Raw genomic sequence first — 23212 nt, forward strand, 5'->3', positions numbered from 1 at the left:
CACTGCCCTGGGAGCCAGAGCTAAGCGAGATGTGTCTTCCCATCAGGGACTGAGTTATTCCTGACCACACAGCCCTTCTTCAGGCAGGGAAGAAGCAGAGGCCTAGTGACCGCCACCAAGTCAATGGAAGAAGAGAGAAATGACCCTCTTCTTCTACTGTCTTTCCTGCCCTCCGTGCCCCAGCTCCTCCTCAAACAACACAACGTTTTTTTCTCTTTGAGGGACCAGCTTCTCTGAGGCAATGATGCTGAATAGGCTGCATCTGGGGCAGACCCTATATAGTTGATAGAGGGAGCACTAAACAGACAGAGACCTGGGTCCCTGTCTTCCTGTTCCACTTACTAGGTGACTGCATGTCCTCAGACACGTCATACCCAGAATGTTTTTTGTTTTTTCTAGTCACTACAAGTCCTTTATGAATAAGTCAACTGAAAGAGAGAGAGAGAGAGAGAGAGAGAGAGAGAAAGATGTAAAAATACTTTTCTTGGAGGCCTTGGGAGTGGGAGGTACTGTCAGAACTCATCTGGCAGGGAAGGCAGCCCAGCCAGAGGCAGCATGGGGATCAGGGCCCTGTCCAGAGGAGCAGCTGGCTGGGGGCGTTGAGAGGGGGATGGCTGGGGCCTCAGGCAGGGAATGTGCAAACGCGGAGGCCTCACGGGGAGGCATGGGTTGGGGGTACCTGAGCCTTAGTTTCTTCACCTGTAATATAGAATTGTTCCAGATCAGTGATTTTTCAATGGGGTGGGGCGGGGCAGCGAGAGAGCTTAATAATAGAATCACCTAGGACACATTTTCAAAAAGGAGAATTAACTAGAGTCTCAGGGAAGGGAGTGAAGGTACTTTAAGAAATTTCCCTGGGAACTTCTGACAGCATCGCTAACCCAGTGACTCCCACTCCAGCCCACATCATCTCTGGGTCTTTACATTGACTCTGAAAGGTTGGAAAACAATGAGACAAAGGAGTAGTAGCAGCTGCTCAGAGAGAGCTTGGAAGGCGTCTCTTGGGAAGATGTGACAAGGAAGCTCGGAGAAGCATGGGTTATGTGATGACCAGTGACCCAATGTCTGCTCATTCAAAGAGGGGCTAGTCAGTATGGAGGCTCATCCTTTCCATCAAGTTTCTCTTTCTTTTCATCTCCTTTAAAAAATTTCTTACTGTTTCTGTCCCCCAAGTGTACCATTTTCAGAGAGTCAGATTTGAAGAGCAAACTTCGTTTTTTTTAAGGGATAAATTTGCTGCATAGCATCCAGCATGCCCCAAGACAAAAACTAAAAAAGGAACTACTGACCTTAAAATGAACTAAGATGACTGCATCATGGCCCTGGGTGTTTTAACCCTGGAAAACAGTTGCAAAGGTTGCCTTTCAGGAAAAAGGTGCCAGACGGTTTATTCGTGCATTCTTCATGCATTCATTCAGTCAGCAACACTTGCTGGATGGTGTGGCACTGTGCAAGGCACTCTGGGGGAATCGAGAAATGTAACACAAGTCTCTTGTCATCCAAGAGCTTAGAATCTGTATGACACACACAAGCAAAAATTAAGAATAAATTCTGCTACCTTATAATTTGTCTTTTTGTTATTGTTTTTCGTTGCAAAATGTGTGAGACTATTATAACAAATTTAAAAAATAAGAACCATATAAAGTAAATATTCAATGTATCGCTTCCCTTCCATCTCTCCCGAACTCCAGAGGTAGCACTTTCATACCCACGGATAGTTTTTCTCCCACAAAAGCAGGATCACGCTATACACATACTGTTCTGCAATTTGCTTTTTTAACTTAACGGTGGATCTTAGAGATCTCTTCATGTCAGTACATAGAGAATGCGTTCTTCTTAACCACTGCAAATATTCCATCTTAAAAGATGTACCATAAATTACTGATCCGTTCCTCTACTGGTGAACTTTTAGGATATTTTCAAATTTTTTTCCATTACCAAAATGCTGTAATAGTTAAGCTTTTATTTTTATCATCTGCCATGGCACTATTATCTCTTTTAACTTTCTCAAAACGCCAATGAGGTAGGTAATAATTTTACCCCTATTTTCCAGATAAGAAATCTGAGATTCAGGATTATAAAAGCTAATGATCAGCAAAGGCCGGAGTCAGGATTCAAACCCCAGGAGCGTGACTCATAGAGCCAGGCTGCCTCTGTGCTCTGCTGCCTTCCCAACACGCTATCACCTTTGTGCGTGCGCCAGTGCTTCTGTGGTACAATGTCCTAGCGGGGGTGGTGTCAGATATATTTGCATTTCAGATTTTCATAATTGCTACTTAATTGCACTCCAAAAAGATTACACCAGTCTTCACTGCTACTTGAGGGAAAGTTCTCATTCTCCATGTCCTTGCCAACATTGGATGTTATCAGTTTTTAATCTTTACCAATCTGTTGGAAGGAAAATGGTATCTCATTCTGTTTTTTTAAAAACAGCTCTATTGAGGTAAAATTGATGTTAATGAGGTGCACGTATTTAAAATGTACAATCTGATCAATTTTGACATATGTATATGCCTGTGAGACCATCACCACAATCAAGATAGTGAACATATTCATCACCTCCCAAATTTCCTAATACTCCTTTGTAATCTCTCTCTCCCCACACCTCAATCTGCTGGTAGCCACTGCTCTCCTTTCTGTCGCTAAATATTAGTTTGCATTCTAGAATTGTATATAAAGGGAATCATACAGTATGTACTGTTTCTGCCCGGCTTATTTCACTCAGCATGATTATTATGAGATTCATCCAAATTGTTGGGTGCATTGAGAGTTGTTTTCTTGTTATTGTTGAGGAGTATTGCATTGTGCGTATGGATGGACCACCTTTTGTTTATTCATTCCTCTGTTGATGGGCATTTGGGTTGTTTCTGGTTTTGGGCTAATACACATTGTACTTTTGTACTTGATTATAGTCCTTGATTAGCTTTGAGACCCATTATCTCCTTGATTTTGGGGTGGGGGGCTTGGTTCTATTTTTCACATTTGACAGGCGAGGAAACTGAAGCCCAGAGACTTACCCGAGGTCACATAGCTAGGTCAGGTCAGAACTGAGGATTTCTAACCCAAGACTGCTCTGTTCAGGCGGCACAGTGTAGGAAAGGCAGGTTCTGTGCAGTGGTTAAGAGCACGGACTGTGGAATTTGACTCCCTGGGTTCAACTCCCAGCTGGCTGGGGGACACAGAACAGCTTATTGAACCTCTCTGCTTGGCTTTCTTCACCTGTAAATCAGGGAGAGTAATAGAAGCCAAACATGTAGGGTTATTTTGAGGATCAAATGAACAAATGCTTGTAAGGTCTTAGTGTCTTCCAGCAGGAGGTATTTAATAAGCGTTGTCTGTTGTTATTATTCATTCATGAAATAGTTACTGAGACCTACTATGTTGCCTCTCACTGGGGCTGCATAACCCTTCACCCTCCAGGAGCAGTCACTCCTGCAGAGACTTCTAGGGAGGTGGGGAACAACTTGCAGGTTTTGTCCCTCTGGAGAGCGGGGCGGAGAATGAGGAGTGCCAAGGACAAGGCACGCCATGGGGAGCAGAGAGAAGTGAAGTCTGGTTGCTCAGGGCCGAGTGGGCATGGTGGGGGCGGGCACTGACCGTGTTTTTTAGGCCAGCTTTGGGTGACCCCAGCCAGCATGAGCCTGCCAAGGCCTGTTCTTACCAGAACAAAAGGGCATTGCCTGCAAAACACACGCTCCCCCTCCACCCATCCCGGGCTTTGCTGGGATGACGGAGTTATAATTACCCGCGCCAGGAGCTATTATTAGAAGGCAAATGCAGCTTTAATTATCATACTTAATAGAGGCTGAAAAATGGGAGGACCAAGAGGTTCCAGAACTCCTCCGGAGGGCTGTGGCCGTTTTTCTTGCTGCTGCCGCTTCACTAGGCCCTCACATTCCAGAAACGTCCTGAGGCGGTGTTGGCATTGTAGTGCCTGTGGCAACTCCCAATTACTCAGGAGAGAGGAACCAGGAGTTTGGGGATCTTCCCCGCCCAGGCTTCTCCTTCCCCAGCACTGTCTTGATCACCTGGTACTGCCTGACCAGCTGCCGGGGTCTGGCGGGGGCGGGGGAGAGAGTTGCTGCCAAACTGTGGGGTCTGGGTTCTCCAGATGGCTTTGGGGAAAGGTTGGAGGGCAAGAAGGCCAACCCATAGGCAGTTGGCCTCTGTGAAGAAATGTTTAACGCGTGGCTGGAAACTAATATTTTTTGAGCATCAGGCAAAATGATAGGTGCTTCCCCATAACACCATTTACGGTATTATTATTCCTATTTCACAGATGAGGAAACTCATCTCAGAGAAGTTAAATAATGTACTCGAGGTCATACAATGTAAGTAAAAGAGCTAGGTTTGACTCTAAATTCCATTTTCTCTCCACTATTCTATGAGCGTCTAAGCTTTTTCTCTTTTTTTTTTTTCTGGCAATGGAAGCCTTTGTTCAAGTGAAATCTCACCCAGAACCCCCAAGATGGTAGCTGTGCCCCTTGGGTTGAAAGGGGCCACAGCTGCCAGCTCAGGCGCTGCTTCACACTCTGCGGTGGCTTCTGAGGCAGCTGTATCCCTTCTGGGGGTCCTAGGATAGGGGCTGGAAGGCCTCTTGGGAAACCTGGAGGATCCTGGGGACCTCAGCTGGGGTCTAAAGTGACAACCCTAGGGCTTCTTTCCTGGTACCACCCAAGTGGCAGATCCTACAGGGTCTGCGGTGGGACAGAGGGGGTAGCTCTGATCACAGGCCTGCATCTGCTCCATGTGGCCTCCGGGTGGTGCTTCTCCTTCTCTAGTTGCTGTGTCTTGTCTCGTGTGGGCCTCTGCTCCCCGCAGAGCAGCAGCAAGGGGGAGAACTGTTTTGTAGGAAGAGAGGACGTAGGCTGGCCGTGCTTAAAACTCCTTTGCCAGCCACAGCCAGGGGCCAGGGCCTGTTTGTGAAGTGGAGGAGTGAACTGGCCACCCACAGGCAAAGCCAGGGCCACTTTTCCATTCTTTGGGGTGAGGGGAGGAGGAGGGTGAGGGGGTGGGGAAGGGCACTCAGCTTCCCTCTAGGCAGCTGGGCCTGAGTGAGGCTCCCTCACTTCTGGGGTCTTCTGTGGACTGCTGAGGGCACAGCAATGTGCTACGTGGCAGTTTGAGAAAACCAGCTGAGGAGGCCGCCCAGGCCCCAAACCGCAGTGGAGCAATCAGTCAAGGCAGGCTGTGGGCAGGGCTCCAGGCTCCCTCTTCCCTCAGGCCTGCCCCTCCGCACTGATGAGTGGCTGTCTTGAAGTGAAACAAAAAATTGTAATTATAAGTCTAGGCTGCTTCTCTATGACAGGGTCTCCTGTGCACTTAGCTCTGTCTCACGGAAAGTGGGAAGAGAATGAGAAAGAAGCCCCGGACTTGTGGTCACACACAGGTTTGGAGGCCAGCTCAGGCCTGTCCTTGGTGGTGCCCTGGCCTATCTCTCTCTCTCTGCAAGCTGCTGTTCCCCTCTGTGCCTGCTCCTAGCCCCTCTCTCCTTTCCACCCAGTGTGGCCAACAGTCTGACCACCCCCACCCCCAGCAGAGCAGTGGGAGCTAACCAGATGGGCAGCGGCAAAGCCCAGCTGAAGTGTGTCATCGTGCACGCAGGGAGCAGCCCCTGTCTGAAAGTGGGATCTGGGTGAGCCGAGCTGTCAGCCCCTCTTCTTTAGTTACATAGGGGGTCCTGCTTTGCACAGCCCTCACACCCTGCTCTTTTGCTGGTGCTTCACAATCAGATGCCTCAGGAAACTAAGGCCCAGGAGGGGTTCACCTGACTCTCCCCAGGTTACATAGGTTCTTAGTGTCTGGCCTGTGCCCTCTCAGACCTGGGCTCTTTCCACTCTGCTGACCATGTCTTTAAGAGGAGAACCATGACCCCCAAAACTCTTGGTGGAGGCTGGAGCAGCTGCCATCCCTTCAAAGATGAATCCTCTGGGCTGTGACACTGTCACTTCTCTGGCTGTCGGGCCACTCTTTCCTTTCCTCAGAATCAAAAGGCTTCCCAGAATCCTGGGATTTATATTTAATAAGTCACAAATAAAATGCTATTAATTGATGGTTCAGATGTAAAGCCTGGAGAAAATGGGGAAACGTTTCAGATATACTATTACATGAGAAAAGGGAGGAGACAGAATTGCACTTAGGGTATGGTTAAAACTGCTCCCCCCCAACACACATACACACAAAGCCTCTACATATAGATAGTGTGGAAGATAATATTTTGATTGGAGTGACTCTTGGTGTTTTTTCTCACTTTTGTTTATCTTTAAAATTTTCTTTAATGAACATAATTCTAAAATAAACAACAAAAAATGAGAGCATTCTTTAGAGTCCTAGCCACAACAGCTGCAGAGAGAAGTACAGTGTGGAGAAATGAAATCCAACAGGTGAAATGTAAGCAACGTCCTTCTTCCTCTTTTCTCTGGAAAACCTGGAAGCAGGCTGATAATAGGAGAGCCTGGACCTAGTTCCCAAGGGCAGTTGCAGAGCATGTAATTGCCAAGCACTCCATCCCACTTGGGGGAGTACATCCCTTACCTTCACAACCACCTGTGAATGAGGTAGGTGCTATTCTCTTCGGGCCTGTTTTGCAAATGAGACAGGCTTGGAGAAGCTAGGTCACCAGCCAAAGTCAACAGCAAGTCGGATGGAGCTCATTGCTTTCCACCTGATGGCTGGCAGGACCACAGGGGCCACCCTCCACCTTCCTAATCGCCTGCCTGTCCTCCCCCATCCTTCTGCAGGGGTAGAGTTCGTGGTGCCCAGGACTGGGTTTTACTGCAAGCTGTGTGGACTATTCTACACAAGCGAGGAGGTGGCGAAGATGAGCCACTGTCGCAGTGCTGTCCACTACAGGAACTTACAGGTAACCATCGGCCTTCCTTGCCTAGCACCCAGGGGGCTCCCCAGTCTCTGTTTCTGTGAGTTTCTCTCTCCTTCCACCACATGGAGAACTTCTACTTTCCCCTCAGACCTGACTCCACCGGGCTGCTCCACATGGTGGCTGCCTCCTATGTGCTCTCAGAGCACATGTCTCCACTTTAGCACTTAGAACGTTCTATTTGGGTTGGTTTTATTGTATCTGCCTCTCCCTCTAGACTGAGTAACTTGGGTTACTGTTCACCTGGCCCGTGGTTGGGGCTGACCCCTTCTCACAAGACCTGGCGGTTCCAGATGCAGATATTTCTGTTTCTGTTACCCTGTGCAGGTATCCCTGTTTGCTAGAATAAAAACCACTATTATGTTCTATTTAAATGTTCATCCATACCGCAACATAGGCATATGTGCACCAGGCACTGTTCTAGGCACTGGGGGTGCAACAACAAAAAACCAAAAAAGCAGACAAAGATCCCTGCCTTCATGGAGCTCCTACATTCTAGTGTAGGAGACAAGCAATAAACAAATAAGTTTTTAGTATATTAAAAGGTGACATAAAATATACTCTAACTACCATATTTCATCCAATCTAAGGAGCCATCAGTTGTAAGACACACGGCTATTTTTTGATACCAACAAGAAAAATAAATTGCAAATTAAATGGTGAGACTCCATCAACTGTAAAATGCATCTCAATTTCAGAGATGTTAATGTGTGAAAAAAACACATATCTTAAAATCAATGAACTATAGTAATATTTCTATAATATACACCTAATTAATATGTATATAGCATATTAGAATGTGGTTTTCATAATTAACTTCTGGTATAGGCTGGGGATTAGTAACTTAATAGAAAGCATGGTATACCAGACACCAGGGGTGAGTATTTCAAGGTACCTCCTGTTTTCACTACCAGGAATCAGACTAGTTTTTTGACGGACAAGGCCTCAACTTGGGAAGACCCTCATGGTGGCAGCGTGCCCTTATTCTGGAGCAGGCATTACTGTCAGTTAAATTGTTAAAGAGTGGCTCATCTGGTGGTTCTTAACCAGGGTGTGAACCAGAATCACCAGGACAACGTTTCAAAAGTATATATACTAGGTCAGATATTCAGTAGAATTTGGGGGGGAGACCTGGGAATACATAATTTGAGAAAGCTCTCCAAATAATGTGAATATGTACCCCGAGTTAAGAAAACTCAGATATGGGCCAACTCCCTTGTTTTATAATTAAGGAAACTGAGGCCCAGAGAAGCTATGTGATATGTCCAAGCTGATAGTAAATCACCAGGCCTGGGATCAGATCGCCTGATTCTTAATCACTTTCCTCTTTTTACTCTACTAAGCTGGTCTTGCAAACTGAGTGAGACCCATAATTTCATGGCCTGGGTCACCGTCTAGAAGGGACTGTCGTTGGCTATGTCCAAACTCAGGTCATTTAAGCTTCTTGATTTCCCTTTGGAGAGCAGCTGTCACAACTGAGGAAGCCATGGGGCCTGGGGCCCACATCCCAGCCACTCCTGGGGGAGGGCAGTGAAGGCCTAACTTGGGCAGACCCAGGGTTCAGACTGGGCTCCAGGGAGCCAGCTGAGGGCAGCCATCTAGCCTGAAGACATCATCTTCCCCCTCCCCAAGGACATGAAACCTATGGAAGGCAGGGCTGGATGGGACCTTGGAGATCATCCAGTCTTGATTTTCCCAAACTTTGGTTTTCATACCATCTGGCATCTTTTAAAAATGCAGCTTCCTGGACCCACCCTATACCTGCTTATTTGTTTTCTCTAGGGCTGAGCCTGAGAATCTGCATTTAAAAAAATCTTTCTAGCAGATTCTGATATCTCAATCCGAGAATCTTTGATCTCATCTGGCATTCTCAGCTGAGTTGTGCAGCCCCCAAGGAAACCACACAGCTTAAGGTCACCCAAGAAGTTAGGAAGAGTACAGACTTGCCAGGGCCTCTAATTCTAAATCCTGTGTTTTTTCCAGGGCAGTGGACTGCACTATGTTCTGGGCCCCTGCAACAGACTTACCTCCCCATAGCAGGCCAGAGCCGTTCGTGTGGTCCCCAGACATGTCAGGTCTAGACATTGGCTAAGCCCCTTACACTCGCCAACCACAGTTCAGGTTTCCCTGAAGCACCAGTCAGGGAGCTGGGAGCCTCCACCACAGGCTTCCCCAGATAGGGTTTCTGTAGTGGCTTTGACAAAATATCTCTTGTCCACATGGCCTCGCCCACCCCACCCCATCACACCCCAAGTTACCTGCGTGGAAAGGGAAGAATTCAGACCCGAGCAGTGGGTGCTGGCTGACACCTAAGTCAGGCAACTTGTAAACTTAGCACCACCAGGAGGCCTTGAGGTGGGGGCAGGGGATTGCTCTTCGGGGAGCAGGTGGAAGGAGCCTCCATCCTTTCTGTGCAACCCCTGCTGTGCCCCACTGCTGGTCATGGCCCTGAGAGAACCCACCCAGAGTAATCTGGAACAACAGGTGGAGTCAGCACTAGATAGGAAAACTAGATGCCTGCGTGGCTCCAGGTCCAGAGAAGAATGTGTCCACATGCAGCACACTCACCCACTTGCCTTTCTGAGTACTCAATTCCCTTCTCTGAGCTGAGGCAGTGGAGAAACCCGGCCTTCCGTTAGCAGCCGGGGCCTCCGGGACCCACAGTCTGCCCCTCTCCCAGTCAGGTTCACCAACCTCTCAGGGCCAACCACAGTCTCTTCTAGACCAGGTAGACCCAGTCATCTCATGCACATCATCTTGTCTGACCCTCAAAATCTCCTGGAGAGGAGGAGGACACCATTTCTCCCATTTAACAGATTAGGTCTGAGGCTGGGAAAAGAAGAGTGACTTTCCCAAAATCACTCATGATAACGGGCAACACTGCAGAGTGTTTATTCCATGCTGGGTGCTGTGCCAAGTGCTTTATGCTCCCTCTCTTGGACTTCACAACAACCTTATGTGGTAGTTACCGTTATTACCTGCACTTTACAGATGTCAGAGATATTGGGTATTCTCTGCTGAGAGCTAGGTCATCTGATGGCAAAGCCTACACTTCTGGCCACTGCGCTGGACCTAACCTGCTGACTCCTAATCCAGTGCTCTTTGCACTACTCCTTGCTGCCCCAGCAATCAGATGGCCTGCAGCTGGGGGCCCCAGGCATTTTCTAGTCTGTCTCACTACACTGAATCCAGAATCCCAGGAGCGGCCCAACAGGCTCGCTGAGTTGGGCTGGGGGCCAGTCATAGCAGTGAGCGTTCCAGGGCGGGGTGAGGTGGCCCCCAGCTATGGAACAGAAATCCATAGAAGGACCTCCAAGACACTCAACCTGCCAGCCCGCCTGACAGGAAGCAGGTTGTTAGAGTCTCAAATGTCAGGCTGCGGCTCTGTCTTTCACAATCGCTATAGGACAGCACTTCTCTCCTCCTGTCCTTTCAGTTTCCCCTTCCTCCATCTGCCATTTACACGTGGACGTGCTGCCTGGATACTGGAGCTCTTTCTGGAAAACAGAGAGAGTGGCTATGAGGATTAAATGAGTTTATATAAGAAAAGCAGTTAGAAGAGTGCTTGTACAGGATAAGGGCTACAGAACCGTTTGCTGCTGTTAGGATCTGTACTTGACATGTTTTCTACAAGAGACACACATTACCTGTAAACTAACATAAAGGGGGAGGAAGTCATTGCTTAGCATGGGTCCTATAGCCGCAGAAGGATCTGGGGAGGGAGGAGGCGGCGGGTCCCACTCGCTGGGCAAGATGATAAGAGAGGGGGCCAAGGCACTCACCCCCTTCTTCTCCCTCCAGGTCACCACTAACCCTCTCTCTCCCTGCTTTGCCCCTCTGTTCCCACCACAGAAGTACTTGTCCCAGCTGGCCGAGGAGGGCCTGAAGGAGACTGAGGGGGCAGGCAGCCCGAGGCCCGAGGACAGCGGAATCGTGCCCAACTTTGAAAGGAAAAAGCTCTGACACCCCTGCTGCTGCTGGAAGCCGGGAGAGGAGGGCCTGCGAGGTGGGGCCTTCCTGACCTCGGTGCAGGAACTGAAGCCCAAGAGGAAGGAAAACCAGGCAGGCCGCGTGGCCTGGGTTTGTTCTCAGAGACTCATGAAAACGCCGTGAAGTGTCTCCTAGAGCTGTCACCCTGCTGTGTCCAGCCCCCTGAGGGTCGCCCTCTCTCTGCCTGTTGTCTCTTTTGTTTCCTTCAAACCTTCAATTTGCTTCTCTCTCTTCCTCCCCCTCCCTCCCTCTCTCCTCTTTCTGTGCCAAGGGTCAGTTCCATTTCATAAAATCCAACTTCTCAGGGATTTTCACAGTGTTCAAATTCTTGATGGGCTAGAACAGGTCAGGCCAGGCTGAGTCATCCAAGGGAAAGATTTCACGGAAACTCCTGGGTCAGGAACCACTTCAGTGAACCTGGAGCGGTTTCTCTGCCTGGGAGGAGGGTGTTGGGGGAGGTTGGTGCTGAGTCGGGCCCTGCAGTCCTGGAGAGGGGGCACCCTAGACAGTCAGTTGGCAGAAGCTGGGAGTTCCTCCAGCTGGACTACCTTTTTGAAAAGCCCTTGGTTTTAGTAACTCTTGCACCCTCTCAATTATTCTAGAAGTTCACCAGATTCATGCCTTAAAATAAAATTCAATGAATTTTACAGAGGAGGAAAAGAACCCTTCATTTTGGAAGCTCTGATAAATTCCCCCCAAACTATTTTTGTCTTCTTGATTTCAGGAGATGCCAGGGGTTGTTGTATTCTGGACAGTGAATTTGGTGTAGATTCACTTTAAATAAAAATGAAAAGAGAAGCGCTTTCTCTCTCCAGCTAAAACAGCCGCTGGTAAGGGCTTAGGTCGAATGTTGGCCTCCCAGGATGCGTGGCATTGGCCCGAGAGACACCAAAACAAGGAAATGGCATCCTCACTGATGCCTGCACTCTGGGCTCCAGCAGCCTCACAGTGGGATGGTTTTTCAACGGCCTCTCAATGGGGAGAAACTAAGGAAAGAGAAGGCTGCAGGACTGAAGAGTGGCATTTGAGGATTGCCCTGGGTTTGTGGTGGGCCCTTTCCAATTTGGCAGCAGGTCAAGGGCGTCTCAGAGCTGACTCCATGCGCAGACCTTGCTGTTATATGTTATGAAGAACAGAACCCTTATTCCCATCGGGCTGTCTGATCCCGGAGGTCAGTGCCTTCAGGCCCCAGCCGGGCTCCGGGTTCCGCGTCTGATGTGCTATTGGAAGGGTTTGGGACAGGGTGCTGGGGGGATGAGGCTCGGCCGCAGCCCTAGAGAAGACCTCAAGAACATCAGAGGGGAGCCTGGTGCTGTTTCCACAAGCCGACATACTCACCTGGAGGCGGCCTGCCTAGCTCAGCCCCTGGAAGGTGGTTCCTGTTGTTTCTGTTCCTGATGGCAAGCAGGTAGACGAGGAAGGGATTGTTCGTTTTATTTACTTATTTTTGCATTTTTTTTATGGTAGGTAAGAGTAGACTGCACATTCTGTCCTCTGCTCTAATGGCAGAAGGGTAGAGGGATCATCTGAGTTTGACACTGACATTTTATCAGTGAAGAAACTGAGGCACAGAAAGGAAACATGTAGAACATAAAATGATCACGTGTAAACCTTGAGGTACATGATCCCCAGCGAGGAGAGAGCTGTTGGGAAGCTGTCAGGGAGAAGAGATAAGGCAATGCCAGAGGCAAACAGACTGGCTTGGACAGGTGTGGTGAGGAGAGGCTGGAGGAAGCAGGAAACCTGAACTTGGCATCCGGCCACCTGGGGGCCTCGGAAAGGTTGGTGTCTCCAAGAGGCAGCTCTCTGACCTCCTGGCCGGACCTTGCTGGGAAAAGCCTGCCGCCTCCATCAGAGGCTGGAACTGTGCATTGTCAGAGAGGCTGGTAGTCTTTTCTCCAGCAAAGTGAAAGCTGACCCGCCAGCTCATCCCCCGGCAGCGTTTCCATGGAAATCCCAATGGCTGTTCAAACAACCGCATTCCCAGTAGTGTAATGGCTCCCTTGCTGACAGACTGATCTTCTCCATCTTGGAAAGCTGGAGAGAGCCCCTGGGAGGGAGAGAGGAGAGGCTCTCTCAGCATTCAATCAGAACCTTCAGTTTAAAAATCATCTAAGCTTCTAATTTGTGTGTGTATATATATATTTATTTTTATTTATTTTTATACAATTCCATTGGCATGGTCCTTCACCCACTCCGTAATTTGCACTTTTTATTCCTACGTGTGTCATACACAATGCAGTATGAAAGGCAACCAGGAAAATATTGATTTATTTTTTAAAGCTTTTCCTCAGTGTTTGTCCACCATTTCAAAGTGTCTCCCAGAAAAGGTTGTTCAAGAGCAGCTGCCGCCTTGAGCTACAGATCCATGTGTTACCTGAGTTACATATAACTGAAGGCCTATGTAATTTTCTTTCATCGTAAACCCCTGAAATAAAGTAGATCCAGACCATATGCCCAAAGAATTTGGTAAATTTGATGTTGTGTGAGCAGCAGCCACTAGTATCAGGGTTTCCCTTTCTTGGACACTCCGAGGCTGTGATCTGTTAGATGATACTTGAACTGGACCAGAGTTTGTTTTTTGAGCTTATGAGAAAAAAAAACACTAGTTAATTTGTTTGAACTTGTAAAGTATTGGATTTTGTTGAGTGTCCTATAAATCGTCACCACTTTTCCTGATCTGTATAACTGACCGCAAGTGTTTGTTTCTACAAAAGGAAAAAAAAATGATTTTTAATAAAGATAATTTGAAAGCTTGTGAGTAAGGAGCCATCTGTCATGCAGAGATCCCTCGACATTTGGCTGCGGGAAGCTCGCCAGCACTGAGGTTGGGATTTGGTCCCTCTCTGAATCTAGAATGTTTCTGAAGGGTTGAAAGGAGAGGGCACAACAGCTTCCATTTGGGGCTCTGTGAGAATCTGAGATTCTCAGGGGTGAACCTCCAGAAGGGCAGAGTCTAGGAAAGTGGGAAGCTGCCTGTCCCTTTTGGAGAATCAGATAGAAAAATCTCTTAGCCTCTTAGAAACCCTGAGCCCTGCTACCCAATGCTCCCCGGTCTGCTAGTGGCTGAACCCCATTGTGCTGTACCAGAGTGAGGCCATTTCTTGGGGTTCCACCCCCTGTGAGGTGGTGGGTACCTAGCTTGGCACTTATTAGCCCCGTGACTTCCTAAGTCCCACTTCCTTGGGCGTAAAGGGGGATAATGTTGTTAATCACCTCCCAGGTTGTTTCAAGCTGGAGATAATTACTGGCAAAAGCACTTGCTATGCTGCATGGCAGTGAATCTTTTTTTTTTTTTAATATAGGCAGTACACTCTTTTTTTTTTTAAAGGAAGATCGGCCCTGAGCTAACATCTGTTGCCAGTCTTCCTCTTTTTTTTTTTCTTTTTTCTCCCCAAAGCCCCCAGTACATAGTTGTATATCCTAGTTGTAGGTTTTTCTAGTTCTTCTATGTGGGACGCTGCCTCAGCATGGCTTGATGAGCAGTGAGTAGGTCTGCACACAGTATCCGAACTGGTGAACCCTAGGCCACAGAAGCGGAACGCTTGAACTTAACTGTTGCGCCATCGGGCCAGCCCCCGAGAATCTTGTTTGCTTCTGGAATCTGTGCTCTGGACAACAACTCTCCAAATTTCAGTGGTTCTTAAGTTCTTGCTCAACCATTTCTTCTAGCAAAACAATGCAGTCAGTCTCCCGGGCCCAGTTGGCCAGTCCTTTGAATGGCCTGGAACTTTCTCTGGGCCCTTCCCTTCTGTTGGCAGTGCTCCTGAGTCAACGGGGAGGGGCTGGGCAGTCTGGCCCCAGAGGGCATAGTGAGTGGGGCAGCGTATAATTGTGGGAGCAGATTGTAGGTTGGAGGAAAGTTCCTGTGGAGCCTGTTGCTGCTCCCCACCCCCACCCCCCCAGCCTATTGTGGCCATGTGCCAGTGGTTCTCAACCGGGAGGGGTGGAGAAACATCCTTCCTTGCAGCTGCTGGCTGCACCCCAGCTGGCTAAAGTAGTGAATGGGCCTAGAGCTCATCCTGCTGCCCTAAGTTCAGGATCCAGGCTACCTGGGGGTGCTCTTGTTGCTTAGTCCCAGTGTGTCGCTCCACATGGCACAACTCTAGGGGGCGCCATGCACATTGTATTCTGTAAGATGGCACCTCTGGACCTGTGCCATGGAGATATCCTGCCTGGGAGCCCCCTGAGTTGCAGTTCCCCCCATCCCTGGGTGTTCGCATTTGTTCTCTGATGTTCCTAAGGGCCTTGGAACCTAGTTCTGAGCCAGTCTACCCTGCTGGAGCTCTGACATTCAGACCCATTCTCTGTGCTTGCTCTTCTCTCCAGATATCAGCACCAGACCACCCCTGGCTTGACTCTGCCATGGCCTAGATGCTGGTGTTGCTCCTTACAGTCCCCACTTGGCTAGGCCACTTGGATACTGACCTTGGCCCCCATCTGGCCTGAGACCTCTGAGCTCCTCTGAACATCAATAGCAACTATTGCTGTCCACCTAGGCAGTGATGGGACATCTGGGCTTGCCCTCAACAGCTCCCCATTCTCCTTTCCCACCATGCCAGCCCTACAAAAAAGTCTGTCCCAAGTGGATTTCCAAGCATGTTAGAGCAGGATAGTCCCAGAGACTCTGAAGTCCTGGCCCTTCCTTTTGCAATTGAGAAAACTGAGGCCCAGCGAGGGGAAGTGACTTGCCTAAGGCAACACAGCTTATTAGTACAAGGTCGAGACTAGAATCCAGGTCTCCTGGGTGGTCCTACTGGGGACACACAGGAAGTTTAGGTTCTTTTAGTTAGATTATTTCATGAATTTTCCAGGTCTAGCTGTAGCTGGACTTTGGCACTCAGCAAAGACTCAAGACAATCATTGATTTTTGTGCTTTGTGTGTATCAGAATCACCGGGGGAGCTTGTTAGAAATACAGACTCCCAGCCCCCTCCATGAAGATTCTGTCTCACTAGGCCATGGGGAGGGCGCAGGCATTTATTTACATTTTAGCAAGGCTCGCTGGTGATTCAATGCAGGTGGAGCCCACTGCTCACGCTTTGAAAAACACTGCCCTAGACGTCAACCAGGGATTTCCCCAGCAGCTCCTGGAAGAGAAGGGGCATTTATTTTATGGGGGGAAGGGCAGGAGAGATGTGAATGGAGACCATTCAAGGTAGGAGAGACTCCAGGGTGAAAAAGGCTTGAAGATGGGAGACAGACAGGAGGAGACTAGTCTGGCTGACGGCAGATGGAGATGGTGGGAATTGGTGGTGGTAGGGGGTGGTCATCAGACTAGGTTTGGGGCACGTGTCAGGATTTTCTTATTTGGAATTCATGCTTACTGTGCTGAGGCAAAAGTTACTTTTCCAATGGCGTCTTTATCCTTGTTAATGCTGAAAGCATCGTGATTATTAAGAAGACTCCTGGAGATCTGGTGATAGCCCTGCCCCTTAGAGCAGAGAGCTGTGCACAGTCAGCAGGCCTTTTGGGGAGATTGGAGTCCCAGGGAATAGGGGCATCCCCCGGGGCCATGTCACTGACAGCAAGGAACCCCGGGGTTCACACTTTCTCTCCCGCCCTCCATGAGCCACCACTGATGCCAATATTAGTCCTTATTGAGCCTGTCGACAAGCCACATTCAGTGTGTACTCTGCAGGGACTTGCTCTCGACCTCTTCACGATGCTGAGAGACAGGTACTGTTCTTTTCCCATGTCATAGATGGGGAAAATGAGGCTCAAAGACCCAAAGTGGTTTGTCCAGGGTCAGACAGCCAGGAAGCGGCAGAGTTGGGATTCAAACCCAGGTCTGCATGGCTCTCAAACCATGCTTTTCACCTCTGTTTTCCACTGCCTGTCTCAGGGGTGGGATTTTCTCTGGTTCCTGCATCGCCCTAAAGCCTCTAGACCCTGGGTCCACCAGGAACAGCAGGCTCTGGAGGATGGGAGAGCCTAATTTAGCTATACTCAGGGGCTTATGACTGAAGTCCTGGTTGTTATATCCCTGAAACTGATCTTCTCAACACCTCCCCTCCCTAGAAAGTAGCTAAAGAAAGGGGCACACCCACCACACTGCAGGAAAACAGGCAGGAAGGTGAAAGTGGGGAAGAAACGCTGTTTCTTCCTTCCCCACTCAGGAGAGTTGGCCAGGGAAGCTGGATCTAGAGGGGGAGAGAGGGAGGGGGGCCTGGGGGTGGGGAGCTGCTCCAGTTGCTCTTGCTTTGGGGAGGGGAGGAAAGTGCCCTGTTCTGTTTTCGGGAATTTAGGGGTAGAAGGGTGTGATAAAGGGGATTTCCCACCGCCTCAGAAAGTCTGCCAGACTTTGCACTTCCAACCCCTCCTTCCTGAGGGAAACTTCCTTGTGTTTACCTGCCACATCTTTCCAACAAGGAGTGAGATGATGTACCACACAGGCCATGTGTGACCAGATTAAGCCAACGGAAACATTTTAAGTAAAGATTGAAGAAAGTTGAAGGTGTTGCAACTACGTGAGCGGTAAAGGCTGATGGAGTGGTGGTGAATAAGCCTAAGAAGTGACTGGGAGCCTTCTGGAAGCCAAGGCAAAAAGAGGAAGCACGCTCCATTAGTTGGCTCTCCTTGGTAGAAAGGAGAGAGCATTCCAGTTTATCTGGGGAAATTGTTCTACTCGACTCTGTATTCTAGAAAGATTCTCCTGTGGGACTGTACATGGTGTGGGCAGAGGCACTGGGCTCACTGCCTAGCCCTCCTGAGCCAGTGTGCTGGCTTGAGCGTGTGGGGTTTTGTTTTTGTTTTTTTTTTCAAACTGTTTTCCAAATTTTTCCTATGACTTGGCTGAGCTTCTGGGAACCATGTCCATAAGACAACGAGGAGGCTGCTGTCATCACTGCCAGCTGACTACCCAGTGTATCCACATGACAACAGAGCACTCTGGGTGGTGACCCTGCCGATCTGGGTTCTGGAAAAAGCCTTGCAGGCATTTACTCTTTGGGGTTCCCCCACAGGCCAATCGCAGCCAGGAGGAAGTCCAGCCTGACAGGGAAGCACTGACTCCCTCAGGCTGAGCCTGGGAACCATCTCAAACTTGTTTGATAAGGATGGGGCAAGGGGAGGAGGGGTGCAGAGGGCGGACCTGCTTGCCCCTGAGCTCTCTCACCCTCACTGTCTGCAAGGCCAGGAGGGAGAGAACTGTCTGGTTCAGGAGCATGTCCCTGTGCTGGGAATCAGGGCCCTGAGTCCCTGCGTCAAATCCGCAATGAACTCACTCAGGCTTGGGAATATGTCACCTCCTGCCACCTCAGTCATCCCATCTGCACCTTTGATGTGTGCCTTGTGCTTGCCTGAGTTTGTTTGAACGAAAGTGAGATATGAGTGGGGACTCTCTGTCAATCACAAGGAGGTGGTGGTCGCTTCCGTACCTGAACTTCCCACAGACCCACTGCCTCATGTTACAGGCCTGCCAGGAGATAGGGTCCTGTTACCATCCTCCCACCTACCGTCTGCAGAGGACAAGTCCCTCTCAGGAGCAAACAGAGGTGCGTCCGTGGGGCAGGCTTGCTCAAGTGCCATCCTGGTCTCTGTGGTCCTGCTCCTCCAATGCCTTAGGTTGGCGTCAGCTGAGCCTACTCAACGCCGCCTCGGTCTCCACCCACCTTCTCACCCCCACAGCCTCCATTCACGGCTTGGCCATGCTCAATGCCTCGTCGGTCCCCAAACAGGCCCCTTTCCAGCATCTTGGTTTTGCGCGTGGTCTTCCCACTGCCTGAAATGCCCTTCCCCTTCTCTCTACTTGGAAACTATGACTTTCTTTAACATTCATTGTAGGTAAGTGTTCGTGAAAGCTTCCTTGACCCCCCCCGCAGGTGTTACTGCTCCCGCACGGTGTCCCAGGACATAGTCCCCCACCCCGTGCACACACAGAGGCCTCTCTTTTATAGCCCTTATCAGGCTGCCTTGTGATCTGTTTACAGGTTTGTCTCTGCATTAGCCATTGAGTCTACAAGGACAGGGAGCGTGTCCTGCTGCCCCTGTGCCCGCCACAGAACAGGTATCTATGACTGTTAGTTCAAGGACTAAGCAGCCCCCTTGCCCATCCCCGGAACTGGCCAGAGCAACAGAGGCCTGAGCCCCAGGCCTCTGCCCAGCCACCAGCTGGCTGTAGGAGCAGGGTATATCCTTGGAGCTCTGCCAGTGAGCACCCCCCCATCCTCCACTTTGGCCCTGTCCATCCTTCCCTCCTTGGCTCGCACCCACCCAGGACTGGGAAGTGGCTCTGACAGTTAGTGACACAAGCCCTGCTTGTGTTTGCCCAAAACTTGGCCTTTTAATAGTCGGATTTGTCTACAGCCACAAAGCTGGGTTTCCTCTGCCAGCCTCATTTCTCTCTGTCCCCTGGGGCATCCCGTCTCCAAACCTATCTGCCCTCACTCTGCATCCCCACCTAGCCAGGCCCACTCAGTTCTCAGGGACCTTCCCAGGGGGAGCTGGGAACAAAGCACAGTTTATGACAGTTGTGTCAACACTGGGTGGATGGCCTTGGGTCACCCTGTACCTTGGAAACCACGCCTGCCTGCCCACACCCAGTCAACACCTCCTGAAGACCCAGGGGCTGCAGGGAGCCTCCCCGACACCCTTCTCTCCCAGCATCTAGAAAGCGCTGGAGGCTTGGACCAGTGACTGGGGATTTCATAGCCCTGGAAGAGAGAGACATTGGTTGAGATTGATTAGGCTGGCGAGATGATTAATAATTAAACCAGACCTGTTCCCAGCCACACACACACCAGGAATCACCAGAGAGCAGGGGCTAAGAAGGAGGCAGGGAAGCTCAGCATGGGGCCATCTCCCAAAGCCCCTGGGGAAATAGGCCTCTTAAGAGTCTCAGGGCTCCTCCTTCCCACCCACCCAAGGTCCTACAAGTCTACCTCCTAAATAAAGACTTTCCGGAATTTTCCCACAGCTCTGAGCTCTGAGCAGGCCTTGGGCAATTCCTAGGGTGCAGTTAGCCTTGGTGGCTCTGCCCTGGGGTGGGATTGGCAGATCAGATTGGACTTCACCTGTGTCTGACGCTCAATTTCCTCAAGTCCATCGTGAGCTCCTCGTGAGTGGGGCCCCTCCCCTCTCTTATTTCTACTCCTGCCTCCCGGCGCTCTGCGAAGGGCGGGGTGTACTCAGCAGGCCCAGCACCGGCTTCTTGTCTGATCTGGGCAGGGGAGCAGCATTCAGCTCAGGGAGGAGAGAACCTCCCCTATCACCGGGGCCTCCTACATTCTCCCGGGGGCCTTCTCCAGCCTCGAGGGCCCTGAGACACGGTGTGGCTGCTGGGCAGCTTAGAAGCTGAGGACCCAAACGCCAGGGCTCAGCTAGGCGGCCAAAGTGGGGCTCCCTCTTTCCCTCCCGCCCTCTGTAGGCTCATCTTCCAGCGTTTCCCTTACTTTTTCTAAGGCCCTAGGGAAGCGTGATCGCCACCCAAGAGGTCACCTTCCTGCCCACCTTCCTCCTTCCAGCTGCACATCTCCCCAGAGCTAAGAGCCCCTTCCCACCCAGGGGAGGCCGCTCTTGTAGCATGTGGTCCAGCCTCTTGTGGTTAGCTTTTATTTGGGAATGCTTAGCAGGAGCGGGGCCCCCAGCCCCTGTGGTGCCCTGGTCTCAAGCCTGCCAGCCTAACCTCCCTCCCCGATCACTTCATCCCAGGAAAACAGGTAATCATCCTGGCCCCGCCTTCCTCCCTCCTGGTGCTGCGTGAGGTCGGACAGGAAGGCGTTGGCCTTTACTTTACACACGCGTGCGTGTGTGCACATGTATTTGTGCCTGCGTGCGTGCACGTGTGTGAGGCTTCTGGAGAGCAGCTGTCACAATTGGAGGTTTTAAAATCTGAGCCTTCCCAGGATGCCTCATCATAGGTAACACTCCAGTCTTGCCCTTTGCTGCGGCATGGTGCACCCGCCTCTGTTTTAACCCACACTGCGATCTGCCTGTTCTCTCGCTCCTGGCCCAAGAGTTATTCCTGTGGGATTATTCAAGCCTCTTTCCTTTCTCTCTTCCTTGCTAAAGAAAATTCTAATTGCCAAGCATTCTCCTGTCTTTCTCTTTCTTATTAGATAGAACAGTTCAATCTACAGGGTTGGAGAGGAGCCAGAGGAATGGGGCTGAGGAGATGTCGTTTGAAGACTGACTCCGGAGAGAAGAGGGAAGGGAGGGAGAGAGAGCAGGAGGGAGAGGAAGAAAGAGAATGCACTCTCTGTGGAATGTGTCAGGGAGGTTTTGTGGTGTCTTAGTGGAGAGTAGAGAGTTCGGGATGGAGAGAGAGGCTTCTGGGCAGCTATAGGGTAGAAAGTCGGAAACCAAAAGAAATGGAAGCAGGGATTTAAGGACATGTTGCTATGGATTACAAATTTAGTGTCAATGATTAAATTTGAGAAGCCCAAGTAATATTTTTCATCTAATCTAAGACAGTGTCAATTGTAAATTTCATCTTTAATTTTTGTACAACTAGGAAAGATAAAACACTGCCAACTAGGGCCGGCCCCGTGGCTTAGCAGTTAAGTGCGCATGCTCTGCTATTGGCGGCCCGGGGTTTGGATCCCGGGCGCGCACCGACGCACCGCTTCTCCGGCCACGCTGAAGCGGCGTCCCACATACGGCAACTAGAAGGATGTGCAACTATGACGTACAACCATCTACTGGGGCTTTGGGGGAAAAAAAGGAGGAGGATTGGCAGTAGATGTTAGCTCAGGGCTGATCTTCCTCACAAAAAAAAAATAAAGAAATAACACCAAGGGCCAAGTGAGAGGCAGAAACCTTGGGTGGCTTTGGAGTTAAAAAACAAACAAACAAACAAACCACTGCCAACTAAATCCTAATACAATACATTCTCATCAAATCATTTGTTAGGTGCAGCCTGACTTCAGGAATGTTAAAATGAGAAAAATTGCATGTATTAAAATATATGAATACTGTACTTTTTCTTTAGCTTCTTTAAAATGCAACAACATGCTGGGACTGAACAGTGTGAGGGTCTTAAATTTATTCTGACTGCAGTCGTGTATGTGTCAGTCCCCCCCAACTCACCCCATCCCAGGGAGGGACATTGACTTTTTCACCCTTGTACCCTTCACAACATCTGCTGCATGCGCCTGGCACGTTATAGGAACTCATTTACTCAATTAGATTTTATGGAACAATCACATATTCTCAAGAGGATTTGTCCTCTCCAAATGTCTTTATAAATTGTTTCACTTACATGACAATCTGAAAGATGGATAGACAGGCACACACACACACACCACAGTCTGAACATCTGCATGACCAGATGACCTGATTTCAGTCCCCCTGTGTATATGTGGGTTTATGATGGCCTTGGTGCCAGTAGCGTACCAACTGCTCTGTTTATCCCAGACTCTTGAGGAAAGTATAGATGGGGACTTAGCACACAAAGAATGTGTTTGTGCATGTTGAAGGGAGGAGGGGCAGGTTTTGCAGAAGTTTTAAGAAAGAAATGTGGTAGTAATTGAGAGCACGGGGACAGATCAGATTGCCCACAGAGAAGAAAGGAGGTTTTATGGTAGAGCCCCCAAAGACTACCATCACTTAAGGGATGTGCAAAGGAATCTGAGAAAAAGCAGCCAGAGAATTAGGAGGAAACCTGGGAAAGTATGACATTGAGGAGACCCAAGAAGAGAGTATTTCAAGAGGGAAGAGTTGGTCACCAGAGTTGAGTGATCCTGATGGGTTATATTAGTTGAGTGCTTCAGTAATTCTGAGGATAAACAAGTAGAAGATGCAGAGTGTTAAATCGCAGATGTGGAAAAGCCTAGACAGGTAGAATTGTATTTGAGAAAATACCATTTTAAAACTGTGATGCCTTGTGTGACATAATTAATTTCCATTGGATGGATTTCCATAATTCCTTATGGATGGTGTAGATAGTCATTCTCCATCTGAATACTTTAACCCTCTTCTTTGACCCATCCCCTACACCTGAAGGCCCATTAGGTTCCACAATTCCTGAGTCAAGCCTGACCAAGATAGGAAACATAGAAACAGTCAACCACTCCACTATTGTTGAAGGGAGCCGCAGAATGGAGCACCCGCCCCTTCAAACATGCACGCAGTTTGACCAAACCTGGGATCTGGTTGCCTGCCTGCTGGGCTGGATTAATGTGCTGCCAAACTGGAAGCAGAACCTGGTGTCCCCAAGGGCTGGGCTCCTGCCTGGGAACCTTCTCCTCGGCTTTGATCCATTCTTCTGCCTGATGCTGGCCTCAGGCTCCCTCAGGAACAGGCCTGGTCCCATATCCTGGACACTTATTGCCAACTTCTCTTACCCTATTGAACTGACAATAGGTTGTTTTTGCCTGTGCAGTATCCCTCTTCCCTCTTCTTCCTG

At 49.6% G+C, this 23212-nt stretch overlaps 1 protein-coding gene across 1 annotated transcript in view; it reads left to right on the forward strand.

The window, feature by feature from the left end:
- RBM20 (RNA binding motif protein 20) overlaps positions 1 to 13619 on the forward strand; it is a 198305-nt gene extending 184686 nt beyond the window's left edge. The window contains exons 13-14 of the mRNA XM_058543972.1: positions 6741 to 6862; positions 10730 to 13619. Coding sequence (XP_058399955.1) covers positions 6741 to 6862; positions 10730 to 10840 — 233 coding nt within the window. The 3' untranslated portion in view covers positions 10841 to 13619. The remainder of the gene's footprint in view (positions 1 to 6740; positions 6863 to 10729) is intronic.
- The last annotated feature ends 9593 nt before the right edge of the window (positions 13620 to 23212 follow it).

This window comes from Diceros bicornis, chromosome 6 (genome assembly GCF_020826845.1).
Source record: "Diceros bicornis minor isolate mBicDic1 chromosome 6, mDicBic1.mat.cur, whole genome shotgun sequence".
In the NCBI taxonomy this organism is placed as follows: Eukaryota; Metazoa; Chordata; class Mammalia; order Perissodactyla; family Rhinocerotidae; genus Diceros; species Diceros bicornis.